The sequence below is a fragment of the Alligator mississippiensis genome, chromosome 16 (genome assembly GCF_030867095.1).
Source record: "Alligator mississippiensis isolate rAllMis1 chromosome 16, rAllMis1, whole genome shotgun sequence".
NCBI classification, from domain to species: domain Eukaryota; kingdom Metazoa; phylum Chordata; order Crocodylia; family Alligatoridae; genus Alligator; species Alligator mississippiensis.
In genome coordinates, this window is record NC_081839.1 from 29179599 (window position 1) to 29198129 (window position 18531).

Here is an 18531-nt window from a genome sequence, read left to right on the forward strand (position 1 = left end):
GTGCAACTCTACCCTGTCTTCTGACTTCAGACTAACATGACCTCTCTCTGCTCATGATTACTTGGGCAGATACCATTATGCTAGTAACATTTTCAAACTTGCGTCCTTACCAAAAGCTACTGCTGGCATATTTGTGATGGCTCTTGTCTGCATGCATTTGCTTTCTGTAGCTCTGCTGTGAAACATGATCAGGTTCTTGAAGATTAGCATTGTAAGCAGATGAAATGCTTTGCAGGTGTGTTTGACCACTGGTATAGCCATTGCTTGGAAGAGGCTCTAAAATGGAATCATTGTATATATGTTCCCGATTATATGGGTTTCCAGGATCATGCTGGTATGCCTTGTTCTCATCTCTGACGTGCACTGGAGATGGTTTTAAGCCAGGAGACCGTTTATGCAATGCTAGTTCAAGGGGCTGCTTGGGTGAATTCAGGTTCATAGAGATTTGCTTTCGATTTTGGTTTTGAAAATTTGTACTTGGTTTGGTATTTGAGTGAGTGTCCCAATTTGCTATTGAACTTGACTTAATGGAAGGACTAATTGGACTAAGGAAGGGACTTGCATGTAACCAGTTGTGCAGTGAACTAAGCTCATCTTGCTCAAGTTCTAGCACTTCAGAAGAGAGAGCACCTGTAGGAGCAGTTGCAAATTCTGACATATCGCCATGGCTGTGACACTGAGATCTTGGCTCTGCTGGTCTTCCTGATGGGTGCTGGACATCATTTCTTGGGAAGAATCTCTCCTTAAATCTTTGTTTTGGTTTGGTTTTGTCTGCCTGGTTTCGTTTATCCTGGTGATCCTAAAAAGCGTGGGCAAAGACATTGTGAACTGCATGCATACTAAAGTGTTATCACAAAGATAAAAAACTTGCATGTAACTTTTCCGGCTATGACACCTTTCAGTTAAGGATTTCTCAGCATTCCACAAAAACGCAGGCCCTTATATAGGACAGTACTTATGTACGTGTTTTAAGTTTCACCGAATTCAGTGCGACTTGAGAGCGTGCTAGAGGTGAAGCCAAGTACTTATTTGCTCAGGATACCACTTAAGCACATCCTAGGTTTGTTTGAATCTGGTCCTTTAATAGGATGTGCTACTGTATAAGGGCCATGGAGTGTTTGTAAGGAGCACGGTGGGGCAGGGTTGCAGACTGGGATGTGAGCTCAGCCACCTTTGTTTGATTCTCATATCCAGTTGGGAAGGAGTGAGTAATGTATATGAAGGGCAAAACTGCAGAAGGGAGGTGGAGCCTGGAGGAGACCCTGTAGTGGAGATGCAAGTGCAAAAAGAAAGGCTTCTGAGTCCTGCAAGCTATTTAAACAAGGGGAATGGCTTTGGTTTATACTACCTTCCTTGATCTTTGTGGTTGTGTTAAAACACACAGATGACTCGACAGTTCTTGGGCCCTGCATGGACTAGGTAAGAGAGATGAGGATGGAGTCCTGCTAAAATCATTTCCACATGAGCTTATGGCTAGTTAGTGACCTTTAAGATCATGACCTAAGTTGGAGTTTACCCATAAACAAAACATTTATCCCATTGCCGAGGAGAGAGAATCACAGATACCACTGAAAGTGCTGCATAAATGGATAATACTGCACAGCTGAGCAGTAATGACTGCCTCCAATCTTTCTATTAGTGGTATGAGACAAATTCTGAATTGAAATGCTAATTGGATGATCTGTTCTTGTGCATACATGCCATACGCTACAAATGACTTTTTCATGACGTGGCACAAACTGCATTTTATTTGAACACTGTATAAAATCGTGTGTAAGCATAAAACACTAAGGGCCATTCATTTCTACTTCTTTATCCTAGTGTTTGTTCACGCAGTCAAACGCCTGGAAGAAATATTTCAATCTTAGAGTTCTCTTTATGCTTTTCAGCCACTTACAGACTATACATCAGCTCAGAATAAACAAGATTCATAGATGTGACACTAAATTATTTAGGGGGAAAAAGTTTCTAAAGGAAATTAGAAAGGATTAAAGAGAAATAGCTCAGAGGCCTCTAGTAAAAAATGAGTATGAAGGGAATACAAATAGCAGCACTGAGTTGTATAGATGCATGAGTGTGTGTGCATACATCTGTACAGTGGTAAAGAATCTGCTGACCTGCAGGCAGCTGGGTATCTAGATAGAGAAAGCATATTGCCATTTACTGTAAAAAGAACACACAAACGGTGCTCCTTATATTTGGATGGACACACCTCTTTGCCTGTGCAAAATCCTACCAATCTGGATGTGCCAGTGGACTGTGGGAGATGCAAAGAGTACAACAGTCCCAGTCATTAATTGTCTACATTATCAAAAATATAGTATTAAATTCAGGTTCTGCAACCGTTTTTTAACTGCAAATATCCAGAGGGGTATTCACAGCCTCGATGACAAAAGAGCTTCTTAGAAGGTGTGCTTTTATTAGATGTGTCCAAGTCAGAAGTCAATATAAACAGGTTAAATTGTTTCAAGTGTTAAATCAAGTATTCATGTGCTTCTGAGACCTGCAACATGTCATCTCAGCAGTAAGAAACAATTTAGGAATTTAAGCTCAATGGGATTTCTCTCTCCACCCAAAGCAGCGTACTTGAAATCTGCAGTTTACTTAAGTTTTCTCACCTTCCAATTAAGGCATCAGGTGTAACTCCTTTTGTAGCAAGATATGAGCTCCCTTAAAGGTAATACACAAAGCATTCTCAGTCCATTTAATCTTTGCCAGCACTGAAATCCTCCATTTCATCCTCCGTTCTCTCTAGGGTTCTTTTGTTAGCAACATTTGCAATCGCTACATAGCATATGCACTCACAGTAACTGCTTAATGGTAGGTATTAAATCCACATATAAAGCAGAATGTTTTGGCAAAAGCTTTAGCACTGGGGAATCTTGACTCCTGGTGCCAAGATAATAATTTGTTAGCTAGACCTGCTCTGTAATAATTAATGTTCGCACATACCAGGCCACCTATGGAAAAGTCCCATAGTCTCAGCAGGAACCAGTGCCAACTGTGACCAGGCCATTGCTTTCCCATTTAGATGGCTCAAGTAACAGTGTTAAATTCTTCCTTCACTAAGAAATTTTAAATCTATAGATCACCTCTTTCCCAAGAAAAACTGCATAAAGGCTGATTTGCTCTCCTACGGAGTGCAGCTTCTAACCTTCAATGAACAGTAGGGAATTCAGTCTGCTTAAGTAAACTCAGCATACTTTTATTAAAATGAAAACTGGTTTGATATTTCTTTTGAAAGAAGCATAAGTGATTTAAATGGGAAATTGTCATTGATTTTAATGAGAATTGGGTATCCAAGTCGCTCAGTCTGCACAATATCCTATATCAGGCGAGATATTTTTGCACAGCTTTAATCTTGCCTGGTCAGACGGAGGCAAACCATGCAAAATTATCTTAAACACACACAAAGCCTAGAAAAACAGTAGAAAATCTGTGTGTGTTTTAGGGCAGTAAAACTTCATGGACTTCAGTGGTATTATCCTGGCCAATGGGATTACAGTTTAGCTTTTAGGTGATGCTACTTCTCAAACTGGTTTCAGAGCTGGCTGAACAGAGCTGGTGCAGGTACTGATCTGTCTGAGACAAATCAGAAATATAATCAGGTTTCATGGCAAAATTGCTGGCCAGAAAGGCCTCTAGGTTGCTGAGAAAGTTATTGTTGCATTTCTCATAAATTCCCAAGGAGAGTGCTTCTTATCAAACCTAATCTTGGAGTCATTTTCTACTTGTATGTTGAACTGGGAAATGACATGATCGCTCCAGAAATCAGCTGTGGCAGTGACTAAGAATTGTTAGCCGGGCTTATCGATGAACATTAATGCTCACCTTACACTGCAGTTGTTTTTATGTTCTACGCTGCACCAATAAAGGTGAGGTGTTAAAATAATGGCAGCATGTGTCAGGGATGGTCCAGGCACAGACCCAGGAATGAATGGGGATTTGGCAATCCCCGGTTTCCCTCTTACTGCCACAAGGAAGTGGTCTCTACCAACGCTTTCCCCTGTCACTCTTAGAACAAACTTTTGTTTCTCTTTTACTATGTATTTTCCTTCTTTAGTAAAATATTTTTCTGGTGATAAAGAGAAACAGGTGCTCTTTTTCTTAGCTATTTCAGTTTGAGACTTTCTGCTTCTCATCTGAACACGATTCATTTCCTGTCTGTGTCCAGTCGTCTGTGTTACTAACTCTGCTCCCTTTACAACCTTACACACTACAACCACACTTTTTCTATATCGAAAGAACAAAGGAACAAATGAGTCTTTAGCCTGCTACAATGTTCACATCTCCTTCCCCACTACAGTACAAGCAGCGAACTAAAACAGTGACTGATGTGACAGTAAATCGTTTTCCTATTTTTTTGGTTGGATTCTGCTCACTCGTGTACCTTTCAAGTGCAGATATCTTCCTGAATAATGACATGTTACCTCCTGTTCTGCTGCACCAGGAAGCTTTCCATTGTATCAGTTTATAATGCAATTACCTAGGAGGTTTTATATGCTGATCATTTTTAGGAAACTACATAGGCTGACAGATACTAAGGTGCAACTCCCTCCTCCCATATTTTTGGTTTTCAAATACCCCTTACACTCCCCAAAGAACAAGAAATAAAACAATATTACAATTTTAGTTTGCATTCCTTGGTGGCTCATCAAAACCAGCCAGTGCTAGAAATTTTAGTTTTATGGGTCAGTGGCATTATCAGCTGAGTATTAGCCTAAGGAGATTTGACCCTTTAAGCCAAGGACTCCTAGAGACTTGGCAATAAAGCATGGATTAAATCTATCTCGTGCATCAAGTTTCACAGACTATCTATTTTCATAACTACATCTTCTGGCTACCAACCTAGCTGGAGCATCAGCCTTATGTTTTTTTGGAGTAAATTGTATAATCTCATACTTGGGGAAATGCAATGGATTTTGGTGCATGAGTTGTAGAACAAGATCTTTAGATTCTCTGTAGCCCACTCTACTCCTAATTTCCTTGGACATGGTTCTTATATTCTAGCTCTCTCTAATACTGTATAACTACTTTTATGTTTAAAGGATGTTGTAGTTAACAAAACATACCCCTGGCACTGGCAGCCAGGATTCCTAGCAATTAGTGTGGCCTTGGGCTAATTAATCAACATTTCTGTACCTCAGTTTGTCCATCTGAAAAAAGATTAATAATTGTCACTTATTTTGCAAAGGCTTGACCTGTAACGGATGTATTACTTAATACACTCTGGGTTAGGTATGGATGATCAGTAGTTTTTGTAAAGTGCTTTTGGGTCATCAAATGGAAAAAAAATAAAATAAAAAGCAGCAAGTCCTATTAAGGAGGAAAAAATATGAGTTAAAAGTTTAGAGACAGAGAAACCAAGAACTTTGTTGCCACCCAGATTCCAGAGAGCACATGCATGTGCCACCCAGAACCTGCTGGGACCTTCAGCTGTTGTGACTTCAGGTGCCATTTGTCTCTGGCATCTACATTCATGCTTTGAAATTGTAGGATGTTCTGACCAGGTCTTTCCTCAATAACTTTAGTGTCAGAAACCTGATGAAGTAAAAAACACACTTTCAGGGCTCTGTAAACCAAGGCCATCACACGAGAGCTAAGGATAGCACACATGCATGGAACCCTACAAGTTGGGGAGAGAAAAAAAGCAATGTTTTGCACTCCAGGTTTGGTAAAGTTTAGCATTATAACATGCATGACTGGACACAAGTGAAAGAAGTGCACAAACAAGCTAGTTGGAAAACCGTAGTGCAGATGTGGATAACGTTCCCTACACATTCAAAGACAGCAGGGAATGGAAGTTGCAGAAAGCACGCAGGACAGACTCCTGTTCCTGGCTGAAGCTAGAAGAGCACCAAGATACTGTCCAGTATAATATATAAGATATAGTCAGTAGATGCCTCTAACAGCAGGCAGCTAAACGACTGCAAATCGCAAGTAATGAGCCACTGTACTGAGACGTTCATAGGACGTTATATGCCATAGCAATGCCTTGAACGCCAATAAAGTCATATGGAAGAGAAAGCATTGCAACCAGAGCAGTGTTGGCGAGAGAGACTTGGAAGCAGCCACAGCACAGAAATAAAAATGCCTAATGTATACAGCCTGGCAGTAATGAGACATGGCCAGTGGCAGCTAACAAACCACTTAGAAGCCAAATCATTGTCTTTGGACCAAAAAGCACAGAACATAGCCAATGGGTAGAGTGGGCGTATGAAAATTCGCAGCTGAGCAGCTATTCAGGGATGACTGAAGTGATACTTGGCCATCTTTCAAATGTGTCGGTTTTGCTTTGGAAGAACAATTTCATGGAAAATTTAGATTTCCTCAACGTTTGATTTCCCAGTGGAAGGCTGTTTTGATGAACATTTTCTGGCCAGCTCTATCTGCTATCTCCTGTAAGAGCAAAACAAACAGGTAGGAGGCAAAGGGGCATGAGGGAGCCGGACTAGCAGGACACTTGGTGCTTGCAAATTGCCCCTGCAGTATGATGCAGGAAATGCACAGACTGGGGTGGAGGGAAGCCACAGAGAAAGCCAAAGCAAAACATAAACCACATTAAAACAAAAGAAGAAACATTTGGAGATAATATAGCCATATGTCTCTTACTCCATTTACTTCTGCATGTTGCATTCCATGATCCATAAGAAAATGACCATTGCCAAATATTTGGCTACTCAGCCAGTTCCACAGTTGTTGCGACGATGACCTGCCTAGCTGCAGTGCTAAGCCATTTGCCTGCGATAGAGCTAACTGGGCACCACTGATGAGTGGGTATGGCTAATTTGGCAGAAGTCAGTGGGAGACAGTTTTTGTGATCAGGTGAATTACTAACTAGGGAAACCATCTCAGTTAAATCGGTGGGAGGTGAGATCCCATACAGGAGATGGGTGTCTAATACATTTGTAAGCCGAGGCCTAAAAGGGCCGATGAGATCTCTCAGGTGAGTCATGTTCCTCCAAATGGTAATGAAAGATCTGCCAGCAATGAAGTTAATAAATTAAGAAGCCACTGCCCTGGCTCCCTTCAGAAGAGCAGATACAGGCACACAGCTTTTTCACTGGTGAGACGTTTTTGGTGGGACCCACTGGCTCACAGTATCAATAATTTACCGGGCAGGTAAAGCATACTTCTACATTATCTCTTTGAAAGAGGAACAGGACACAACCTCTGCCAGCATTTTTTGTGAACTATTCTATTAATACCAATCAAATTGAGAAAATGATCAAATGAAATTGCATTTTGAGCATCATAAGCTGTGTAATGTCTATTCTGTTAAATTGAGGCCCATAATTGCTTCTCTACTGAAAAGATACAACAAAGACAGCAATCATGGCATGTCATTATCCCAGACTAGAAAACCGGCCTTTGCAGTGAGGACTTCAAAGGCTTGTGGTTCTCGAATTGCATTTGGCTGCTATTGTTGAAGCGCAGGCAATCTTGATTAGGTGTTTACACCGAGGTAAGGCGCGGTGCACAGAGAGTCTGAGTGCCTTGGTCTAGAGCCATTAAAAAATTGTACATTATGTTCCTTGCTTTGAAGTAAGGGGTTTGTAGGTAGGGAAGCAACTCGTACTGAGTACAGCTGAGCTAGATTGGGCCGCTACTTCTTTTTCTCAAAGAAACTCATCAATCAGGTTTTTAGAGAATCAGGCAGCACTGCAAAAAAGTTGATGTTTTATAAAATGCTATATGAATTAGTGAGCACACACATCAACCCATAAGTGCACCTTTACAAGATGCTTGGGTACATGTAGCTCATTGCCTGTGTTCACAGACTTAATAAGCTGCAAATCCTGCAACAATGTGAAATTAGGACTCTTCAATAACACACATTCACTATCTTATCCCATACAAAGATGATTTAGCGAAGTTATTTGAAAAGTGCTTTTCTTCATAATGCAATACTATTTTATGCACACTCTACTTCAGTGCCAGCTGTGTGGCTAATGTAATGAAGTTGATGGTGCTTCCTTGATGAAGGGCAGGAAATGAACCAGTTTATAGAGGCACAATATCTAAACTATGAGTCTGGGCCTCTAGAGAAGATGTGTGATGTAGCATTTTTTTTTGTATCTTTACTGTTTTTTGATGTTCCAAGTTAGCTGCTTCAGTTGACAAAACACTTAGCTAATGTGTATTGATGGTTCAATTCAACTTCATAAACCACAGGTCAGATTATTTTTCTTATGTGTAGCAAATGGTTTCCCCAGCTCTTTCATTCTTAAATGGCTGCTTCATGTGAAGCTCAGATGCACCTTTAAGGTTTAGGGAGGCACCATGTCACACTTGATGATTGTTTGCTACTGTGTAGTCTATGGAATTGTCTTTGCTTTTAGGCTGCTTTGATACAGAGCTTCTCGATCCATGTTCAGTGGCTTTGGGCCCCAATTCTCCTCTCGTGTAAGATAAATAAATGCAGAGTGAGGCTGCATCAAATTTTGTGTACAATTCTGCTTAGCCACCTTCAAGGAAGATCAGTTCAAACTGGGACAGGTGCAGAGAAGGGCTACTAGGATGATCAGGAGAATGGAGAGCTTATCTTACAAGAGGAGACTGAAAGCTTGGCTTGTTGAGCTTAGCGAAACAAAAGCTGAGAGGAGACACGCTTGCTCTTTATAAATGCTTCAGGGGGCTAAACCTCAGGGAGAAAAAAGAAGTACAGGCTAAAGGGCAATAGTGGTGCAAGGCTGGCCATGGATAAACTTGGGCTTGTAAGTGGAAGAAGGTTTCTTACCATTAGAGGAATGAAGCTGTGGATCTGCCTCTCAATAGAAGTGGAGACAGAGGGAAAAAACAAACTTTTTTTTAAAGATGCAGGTCAGTCAGTTTATTAAAGGGAAGATATGAAGTGGCTGCCTGTGAGCGGGATGCTGGTCTGGACATGGGGTATCCTTCCACTCCCAGGGTTGCTGGGAGCCCAGGGCCTTGCCAGTGCATGTTCTTGTTAGACTGGGGCACAGAGACCACGGTTATATTACATATCCTTTACGTGGGCACTAACACAAGGCTCACAAAAGTTACTATCTGTAGAGTTTCAGAATTCTCTCAAAAGCCAATGCAGTCATATCAACGCAGGCTTTAATTAACTTCAATTTATAGCAATGATTTTTACGATCAATTGAATCATGGATGAAAAAAATGAATACTCTTAACAACTCCACAAGCAAGGTCTTGTCCACTAATCCACTGATCTTAATACATACAGCAGGTGCCCTCTAGTGTTTGCATGAGAGAGATTTTTATAAGGCTAATGAATATCTCTTAAAAACACTCGTTCTTCTAGCTATGTTGGGGCGTTAGCTACCTGTTCTATAACTTAAAAGCATAATTACACGACTTCCACCTTCCCATTATAGTATAGTGAATCAACACTTAGTATAGTATAATGAATATCATCTAGTATAATGAACCAATGTTTTCAAACAAAACCTCATTTTGTGTAATTTTTGAGAGAACTTTAAAACTAGGCCCTTCATTTCAAGGTCCTACATACCAGAGCTTCCACTGACTTGAAATAGAAGAGTAAATACTCAGCACCCTTGAAAAATCAAGCTTGGTGTGTCATATTTTTGGAAACACAAAATGTAAACTACCTCCCCACCCCACCTTTTTCTTTTTTTGGAAAGCCTGTACTAAATGTCACTGATGAACAAATGTGTGGGTACATCCACCCAGACTGTATCTTCACTATATATTTTTTTTCTAGATTTTAAACTGCATATCTTTATAATGAATATTGTTTTTGATGAAAGCAATTTGGAAGTTGCTCATACCAAACTTTATTCTAAATACTAGCATCATTTTTATTTTTCTTCTAAAAAAATCTGTTATAGAAGCTCTGCCATCAGAAGCATTTGTACTTGCATGATGTAAGATTAATGTTTGTTACCAATAATGACAATGTGCAGCATTTATTATTAAGGCTCATTGTTAACAGATTGATGTAAGCAAAGCTTGTTAAATTCCAGCACAATATAAACATGAATCATTTAACAAGATGTGATGAACAATTAATTGCACTGGATAGAAAATATCACTATCAAGAAAAATTAGGAGTTTAAAAATATATATATGAGGAAGGAGGTGGGGAAAAAAAACTCTATCTAGGTACCTTCCTGCAAAAAGCTGAAATCTTGCGCACAGTTCAGAAACCATTCAACAAGAGACAAATTGTCCACTTATATTTGTTACAGCAGTTGACATCCTCTAGTGCATTCATGGTTTCTGGAACTTGCTTTCCAAGAATGACAGCGCAGCATTTGCGCTAAATGGCCTGTGCCATCGGTAGCTTGATCCCAAGGTATAGGACTTTGGATCTGGCAACCTTCTCAGTGTCTTGGCTGATGTATCTAATTAAATCGATTGGCATTTTCACAAGAAAGTTGCCTGTAAGATCCAGGGGGATAGATCCTAGTCCTCCATGGGATCCCTCTAAGATTCAAATCCTGTCCTGGGCCACATGGATGTGCTTAGAGGAAAACCATTCTTCTTTCTACTTCCACGCTGGACCTGTGACCTACCATGGCTGCCTAGCATTTAGTTGACTGCTATCGGGTAAGGAAGGCTTAGCTTCTGTACAGGAAACATAGTCATCCCTAGAGAATGCATGTGGTACAACTGAAGACCATGACAAGTCTACAGGTGGGGATACAAGTAGCACACTACACTTTTCTATAAATGGCAGAGAAGATACTTGCAAGAAAATGAATGATCCCTTATGTTGTGAATGACCGGACATCTATTTATCCCCTTGTAAAACCAAGCGATTTGATAGAGATTCAAATGATTAGATGACTATCATGTCATACCACATTAGAAGATGTTATGAATCAAGTGCATTTGCCTACCTGCTCATGAAGAACTTCTCCTTGCTTTTTACTATGTAGTTGAAGATATGAATTGTGCATGTTTGCTGCCTGTCCCAAAGTAAGTTTATTTTTTTCCACAAAGTCTTTTTTTGCTTTCTGTTGCTTAACTTGTCCAGATTGAAGAGAGGAAACATCACTGTATGTACCGGAACTGGTTTTTTGCTGACAATCTTCTGGTTTTTTTCCTTCTGTATGTAATCTAAAAGGCTCTCTGCTGACACTAACAATTTGATCATCGGGGCTTAATAATTCTGCATTAAATTCAGGTGATATATTTTGTGGTTCTTCTACCAGCTGATTATTTTCTTCCAAGGTCCTGTCTAAGATGCCTTTGGAAGGGAGGTAAGAAAAATCACCAGAGGAGCACTGTGGAGTTTTCTCTGTAGTTTGGCTTGTTCTTTGCACTTCAGACAATTCTCCTCCCTCTTTTATCATCTTCCAGTTAGGATTGTATCTTAGGTGACAATATCTGTCCACAGATTGCTGTTTGCTATAAAATCAAAATAGAAATATTAATATTTGAAAATGAGCATTTAATCGGAGTTTTGAATAAATTCTGGGGAATTCAGCGTGGAGTTCCAGCCTATGCACACATTTCTGCAGTACTTTCCACTTGTGTGCAGCCCCACAGAGCTCTGTGGGTACATCTACATGTGCCATTAAGGCAACATGATAAACACAGGTACAGTTTGCCCCAGAGTTTATCATGGCACCTTAATGGCATGTGTAGATGCTCAAACTGCTGCAATCCAGGGCACACGTGCAGACGCTGCACTTGGGACCACAGCAGTTTTAGCTGGGGCGAAGCAGTCCCGGGCTCTGGAAGGCGGTGTTGGGCAGCGCATTAGTCTACTACTCAGTTAAGCTCATGTTTAGATGCACCCTGCATGTACGTAGTTGCTTGTGCGACATTTTGCTCAATCAGAAACCAAGCAGCTGCATCAAATTTTTTGAGTTCAGAATCTGGGAAGCCCATTTTCTTCATATGTAAATGTTAATTAGCACCAAATACTAATTAAGTGTAGCATGAATTGATCCGACAATAAAATCTTATCCCAGCATAAACGAATTGCAGTACTTGCAGAAAAGCACCAACAAAAGCTGTCACGAAAGTGAAACTAGTTGTTTCTTGTAATTTAAGTCAACAGGGCATAATTCATAAAAGGCAAATCATTATATTTGCCATTTATCTTCCACAGGCAAATCTATTTGCTCTGAGAGGCCTTGCTGTCCGGTATAGCTGTCCCTCCAACCTCAAGAGTATTGGTCACCCAAGGAGGAACAACCTACAGATTTGAAAGTACTCTGTTCATCGCCACACAACAGCAAGGTACCTATTCTGGAGGAACCGGAAGACAGACCTTCTAGGTAGGATCCTGGCTGGTGGAGAGGAAGCTAAGTTGTGTGCCCAGGTTAAGCACACCCTGACCAGAAGATAATTTTTTTTTTTTTAAAAGGAGAGAAGAATCCAAATTGCTGCTCAGCAGTTTTTCTGTTATAGGTGACTCTCAAATATGAATTGTGTGTTAGGGGCAGCTGGCCACAAAGGGTGGCTTTTTCAGAGGAGCATTAAGATCAGCACCCAACTCCTACTGGCTTTCATGCCGTGGTTATAAGCATTCTCTTGACCTGTTGGGCTCTGTAAAAACCAGTAACACTACTACCTATACATTTAGCATTCATTAACACTTTCCCAACCCACTACAAAAGCTCCTTTAATATATAGTGTGACCTAAATAATAAATTATAATAAATACAGTCTGGTTCTATATTGATGCTTTCATCTCAAATAAGTGTCAGTGACCTGGTATCTTGAGTACTTGAGCTTATGGTTAAAATTCCTTACAGTTTATACCAGTGAAGTAGCAATAGTGGGGCTTAAAATGTTGTTATTTGTCATAAAAAAAAACATAAATCATATATAAGAATACCTAGATGACCATATTTTTGAAACAACATGTGCACAGAAATATGTAATATTTTGTTGGAAATGATTGTAATGATTCAGATAACAGAATATAATTCTCAAGAGCTCTATTGTGTTGAAATGTGTGCATAGCGGCTCAATTGTATTATGTAGTCCAGGTCACCACACTGGAACAAAATGAGTGTGAAGAGCCTCCTTCATCTCTAATCATCTGCAGACAAAAAGTGCACCTCTTATTCCTCTCCCCAGTTTGATATAAAGGTTAGATGGACTCTGTGCTCATCAACAAAAGTGTAGTGGATAGACAACAGATGCAGTGTTTCCTCTTCAAATTCCTGGGTTAGTAATGGATGTAGCGAGAGGGGTTTCATATGCATATGCTATGATATTTGCTCCAGTTAATGGACTATATTTGAGTACTTACTGTGATAAGTTCAAACAAAATAAAATAAAATTTCCATTTAATGAAGAGCCTCATATTCAGCATAGTATTCAGTCAAAAAATTACTAAAATTAGAGCATGTTTCTAGTACAATTAACATCCTTTGCACTCACAATAAAATGTTCCATAACTGGCCATTTTGCCTGTTGAGGAGGTGAATAAAAGCATGCTATTAATCATTTAGCCTTCATTTGTTTGCCATTTTATTCTAAGTAGACAGTTAAATTGAAACTGCACATTATTATTGCTTCAGCTTTAATTTAATCCTTTTAAACACAAGAATTATTCACCAATTTATACAGCATTAAGCCTTTTATGCATATGACAGCAAATTCAATTTTATTTTATGTAGAAAGTTAATGCCATTTTAAGAGCGTGTGAGGGTGACAAACAGTCGGCCTAGAATTTTTAATTTTTGCGTTTATATAGTTACTGAATAGAAATGCGTCTCATCAACCCAACAGGGTTTCACTATCTTTTTTTCTTTTATTTACTGGAAGCTTTTTCGGTTACAGAGCAGCATTATTTCCTAGGATGTGGCTTTTTTTTCACATAGCTTATCAAGAGCCTGCAGAAAATTGTCACCAACTAGCAGGCTTGAAAAAAAGTGCATAGTGCATTATGCTATGGGTCTTAGGGCCTGTGGCAAAGCTTTTAATTATCAGTGAGATGCTTTCCATTGACTGAGGAGGTCTGTGGATGAAGCTCACAGAAAGGAAGGGTCTCTCTTTTTTCCAGGACCTGTACCAGCAGAAAATGACTATGTTCTCTGTGTCAACCCTGTGTCAAATGGCACCTATTTATTTTAGCAGAGCCGGTCTCAATATTTCGGTTGATGCTCCTACACGAGTGTAAGAGAAATTCTATCCCCTTCCCCTTTTACTTGTGGCTTTGAATTCCTACCCAAAATCATATCTTCGGTGAACAAAGGATGGCTGCTCTCCCACCTTTTCTAAAGGAGTAAGTTTATATAGTGTGCTACGTTTCAAAGCACCTCCTCCTGCATTCTTATTCACGCTAATAGCTAGCTCGGTATTTCTTTTATTATTATTATTATTATTTTTCCTACTCCAGTACTAGTAGGTAAAGTGGTATAACCCTTTGGGTCAATGTAGTGTTATGGGTAGAAAAGCATTTATACGTAAGCTGGGAGGGGTTAGACTGCTTTAACTGTATAAAACTATCGTGCATTACTAATTTTTTTTGTAGGTAGATTAGTCCTTGAACTTCTTTACTCCATTCTGCTATATAAAAGCACCGTAGGCAGGTCTAAAGCTGTCCAATGTACTGCTCTCTGACTTAAGGAGGCCTTAGCACTAAGATGTCAGGCTTATTCTGTCCATATACTAAAAACACATTCCTTTACCTTTTGTTATTATTGCTCTTTTGCTTTCCATATTCTTTCCCACTTGAAAGTACTTTGCCATGGTTTGCTGATTCTGGATTATTCACACTTGTGTCTTCCAAGCTATCTTCTTCTAAGCTGTCATTCTCTAGCTCATCAGAAGACAGGCCTAATAGTTCTTCATTGTCGGAAATCCACTTTTGAAGTTCACGCTGATATTCTATCTCCTGTGTCAGGCATTCACGGTCGGACTCCTGAGAGTCGTTTAGACTTGGCTGGCAGTTTCCCCCAGTTAAAGATGGCCCTTTGAAACCAGTATGACAGAAGTGTGGCTGGAGGAATGTCCTTTGAGCTAAGCTGCTACTATTCATGCTGCAAATGTCTAGAAAGGAAATAATGGGAAAATAGGAGTCACATGTGAAGTGTTCATGGAACTAGGACACTAAATGTAAACAGCTTGGCCACTGAAAAAGAAAATGACAGTTAAGTTAAATATCTAGAAGAGCCGTTTATTGCTTAAATCAGTGTTTCTCAAACTATATAGACCTGCGGCACCCATCCATAACTTCTGTGACTTGAGTAGCACCCCATTTAAAAAACTAATTGATTTATTATATTGCTTACCTCCTCGCATAGAGGCTGGGCAGTGGGATGGGGAAGCGGCCAGCAGGGATAAGCTTGCATCTGTACTTTTATCTCTTTGCACTTGGAGGCACCCTTCAAAAGATCTTGTGGCACCTCAGGGTGCCTTGGCACCCTGGCTGGGAATCAGTGACTTAAATGGCCAGTAACCTAGTTTGCATGTTTTGAAGCAATGCTTTTATTCCTAAATACTAAAGTGATCAGTTCTGCCACTTGAACTGAGCAGTACTTTACATGGTGGGAAACCAGTGATGCTAAGGCCCTGATCCTGAATTACAATCCTGGATACTAAGGCCCTGAGCCTGAATTACAGTCCTCTTACAATCCTGAATTATTCCAGTGATTTTAAATAGGACAGCTCATAGTCATGTTTAAGCATGTGTGAAAGTGTTTAAAGTCTTGACTCGTGTGTGGTCAGCTAATACTTCATATGAGTGTGGTTACCAAATAAGAGTTTCAGTTGCATTCTATATGAAAAAATATTATATATATTTAAAAAACAACAACAAAGAAAACCAGCCAGCAACTTAACTCTGCATTTACAAAATACTTTCAATGCACGATGTAGGATAACATTATAATAAAGCAACAAAAGAGGGAAGTCTAATTTTACCAAAAAATGTTTTTATATAACACTAGGTTCATTTTAATGTACATCATTAAATATACACATATATTTTTATATTTTCCCAGGGGTAAAGTTAAACTCTCACCAAGCATTTCATTAACATGCTAATGGTACCTATAACTGTCCTCTTTTATTGATTATACTTTATATAACAGCAGACCTATAATGGGAGGTTATGCATAAGCTGTGGAGAGAAGACTCATCAATCAGTTGGTCTGTACAGACTTACAAACCAGTAGTTTTATCTCCATTTTAACACAGTGCAGTGCTTGCTATGTCCATTTACCCACTCACTAGTGATGAATGAAAATCTTTCCACCATACGCTGCACAAACTCACTCATCAATTTGCTCAAAATTTAAGGATTTATTCTTTTAAAAAGCTCCGAGCTCTTATGGTTGTAACGATCACTTAACAAATGTGACCTGATAAAAACCAGGGCGGTACAATGAATACGGTACTTATCCGTACACTTAGATTTTGTTTCTGGCTTTGCCACGGTCGGTGTATCCTTCAGCAAATGAATAACCTGCCTGTGCCTCCAACACCTCAGCTGTGAAGTGGGGATGAGACTGACCTATATTAAAGGCCTTTGAAATCTCAATTAGGAAGCTTTTGTCTTTTGGCAAATACAGACAGACCTCTCTACCGGTTTTTTATTTGAAGGTGTGCCAAGGAGAAATGTATCAAACTGGCCAATTTCACTGTTTTCGTTCAGGACCCCGCGGACAGCGGAGACACCGCCAAGACCCGAGCCAGTTTTACTCTAGTGCCGGTAGGAAATCTTGCTACACACGCACACACATACACATATGTATGTATGTATGTATGTATGTGTGTACATATATATATCTATACACACACATTTATATATGCACACACATATATTTATATATCTGTACACACACACACACATTTATATATACAAACACACACACACAAATGCACACACACATACACACATTTATATGCACATGTATATTTATATATACGTATACACACATACACATATACGTACACACAAACGTACATACACATACATATATATGCGTACACACACGTATGTATGTATGTATAGATATGTATGTGTGTACATATATATATCTACACATCTATATACGTACACACATTTATATGTACACACGCATATTTAGATATATGAATGCGCACACATATGTATGTGCGCGTCTATATGCATACGTATATTTATATATACGTACACACACATACACACATACATATATATGCGTACACACATACATATATATGCGTACACACGCGTATGTATGTTTAGATATGTATGTGTGTACATATATATCTACACACACGTATCTATCTACACACATACATATCTATACATACACACAAATATACACACATATATTTATATATACGAACACATACGTAGATGCGAACACATTTATATGCACACACGTATATTTTTATATACGTACACACACATACACTTATACGTACACACAAACGTACATACACACATACATATATATATATGTGTACACACACACACACACCCACCCCCTCCCCCCCCTCACCTGCCGTGCGGAGCGCCCCCCCCCCGCCCCGCGCAGCCGGGGCAGTCTGCGCAGGGCCGCAGGCGGCGATTCCCGAAGACGCGCGCGCTGCGCTACCGGCGTAGCGTCTCCATGGTTACCGTACACAAACGCTCAGGCCAAGCCGGCCGGAAGGGCGGGAGGATGGAGCTGTCCCCCCTCTCACCCCCCGCGCGGTGCGGAATGGAACCGTCCTCCCCTTGCAGCCCCGCAGCTTGGGCCGCGCCATGCCAAGGCCGGGGGGGGGGGAGCAGCCCTGCCCTGCCCTGCCCTGCCCTGCCCTGCCAGGTACGTGGGTGAAGCCTGGGCGCTCAGTCCCCTGTGGTACCTGCAGGTGCCAGGTGCTCTCCTACCTCTGGGGCCACCTGCACTGCTTGGCAGCAGGGACTCAGTTTCCCCCGCCAGTGTCTTCCCAGCCAGGCTCCACCCAGTGCCCTGGGCACGTCTACACGGCCACGAACGTGCCCTAGTTACTGCGCATTAAGTCTAACACTTAGTTGGTTGACGAAGTACTAATGCAATGAGCAATCGCTCGCGCTACTGCTCAGCAGCGCCGGTGCAGGTTTTTTTTAGCGACACTTACTGCGCAGTAGCCTAATAACACTGCGCAGTAGCGTCTTGGCACGGGTTTGGCCCGGGACGCTACTGCGCAGTAAGCGTCTCGTGTAGACGTGCTCCCTGAGCATCAAAGCAAATCCCCTGGTTGAAGCCAGTGGACGTTGCACCGGGAGGAAGGGAGCTGATTTTTCTCCCGTAAACGAGAGACAGCCTTGCAGCCCCTACGTTTCACTCCGGTTTATTCCAGCCCCCCATTAGCACCGGGTACGGGACTGTCGTCCATCGCTGGGGTACGCGCGACCTCCGATCCTCAAGCCAGCACAACAGCCCATTTCTCATGCCTGAGAAACAATGTGATCTAAGGTACGAGCGGATAAAGTGAATGCAATGCTTTTGTAAAATGTGAAAGCGTGGCAGGCTATGTAGGCTTTTGCAACCTTGGATTATGCAAAAGGCAGCTTCATATTTGCAAATGGAAAGGGTGAGGGGTGGGGGGGGAGGACCATCAACAGGTCTAATCATTACTGCTGGCAAATTTGCACAT

The 18531-nt window shown here is 40.7% G+C and overlaps 1 protein-coding gene across 1 annotated transcript in view; it reads right to left on the bottom strand.

The window, feature by feature from the left end:
• Positions 1 to 14966, bottom strand: part of JHY (junctional cadherin complex regulator) — a 27771-nt gene extending 12805 nt beyond the window's left edge. The window contains exons 1-3 of the mRNA XM_059719603.1: positions 14610 to 14966; positions 10854 to 11364; positions 111 to 799 (exon numbers count right to left, since the gene is read on the bottom strand). Coding sequence (XP_059575586.1) covers positions 111 to 799; positions 10854 to 11364; positions 14610 to 14959 — 1550 coding nt within the window. The 5' untranslated portion in view covers positions 14960 to 14966. The remainder of the gene's footprint in view (positions 1 to 110; positions 800 to 10853; positions 11365 to 14609) is intronic.
• Between the last annotated feature and the right edge of the window lie 3565 nt (positions 14967 to 18531).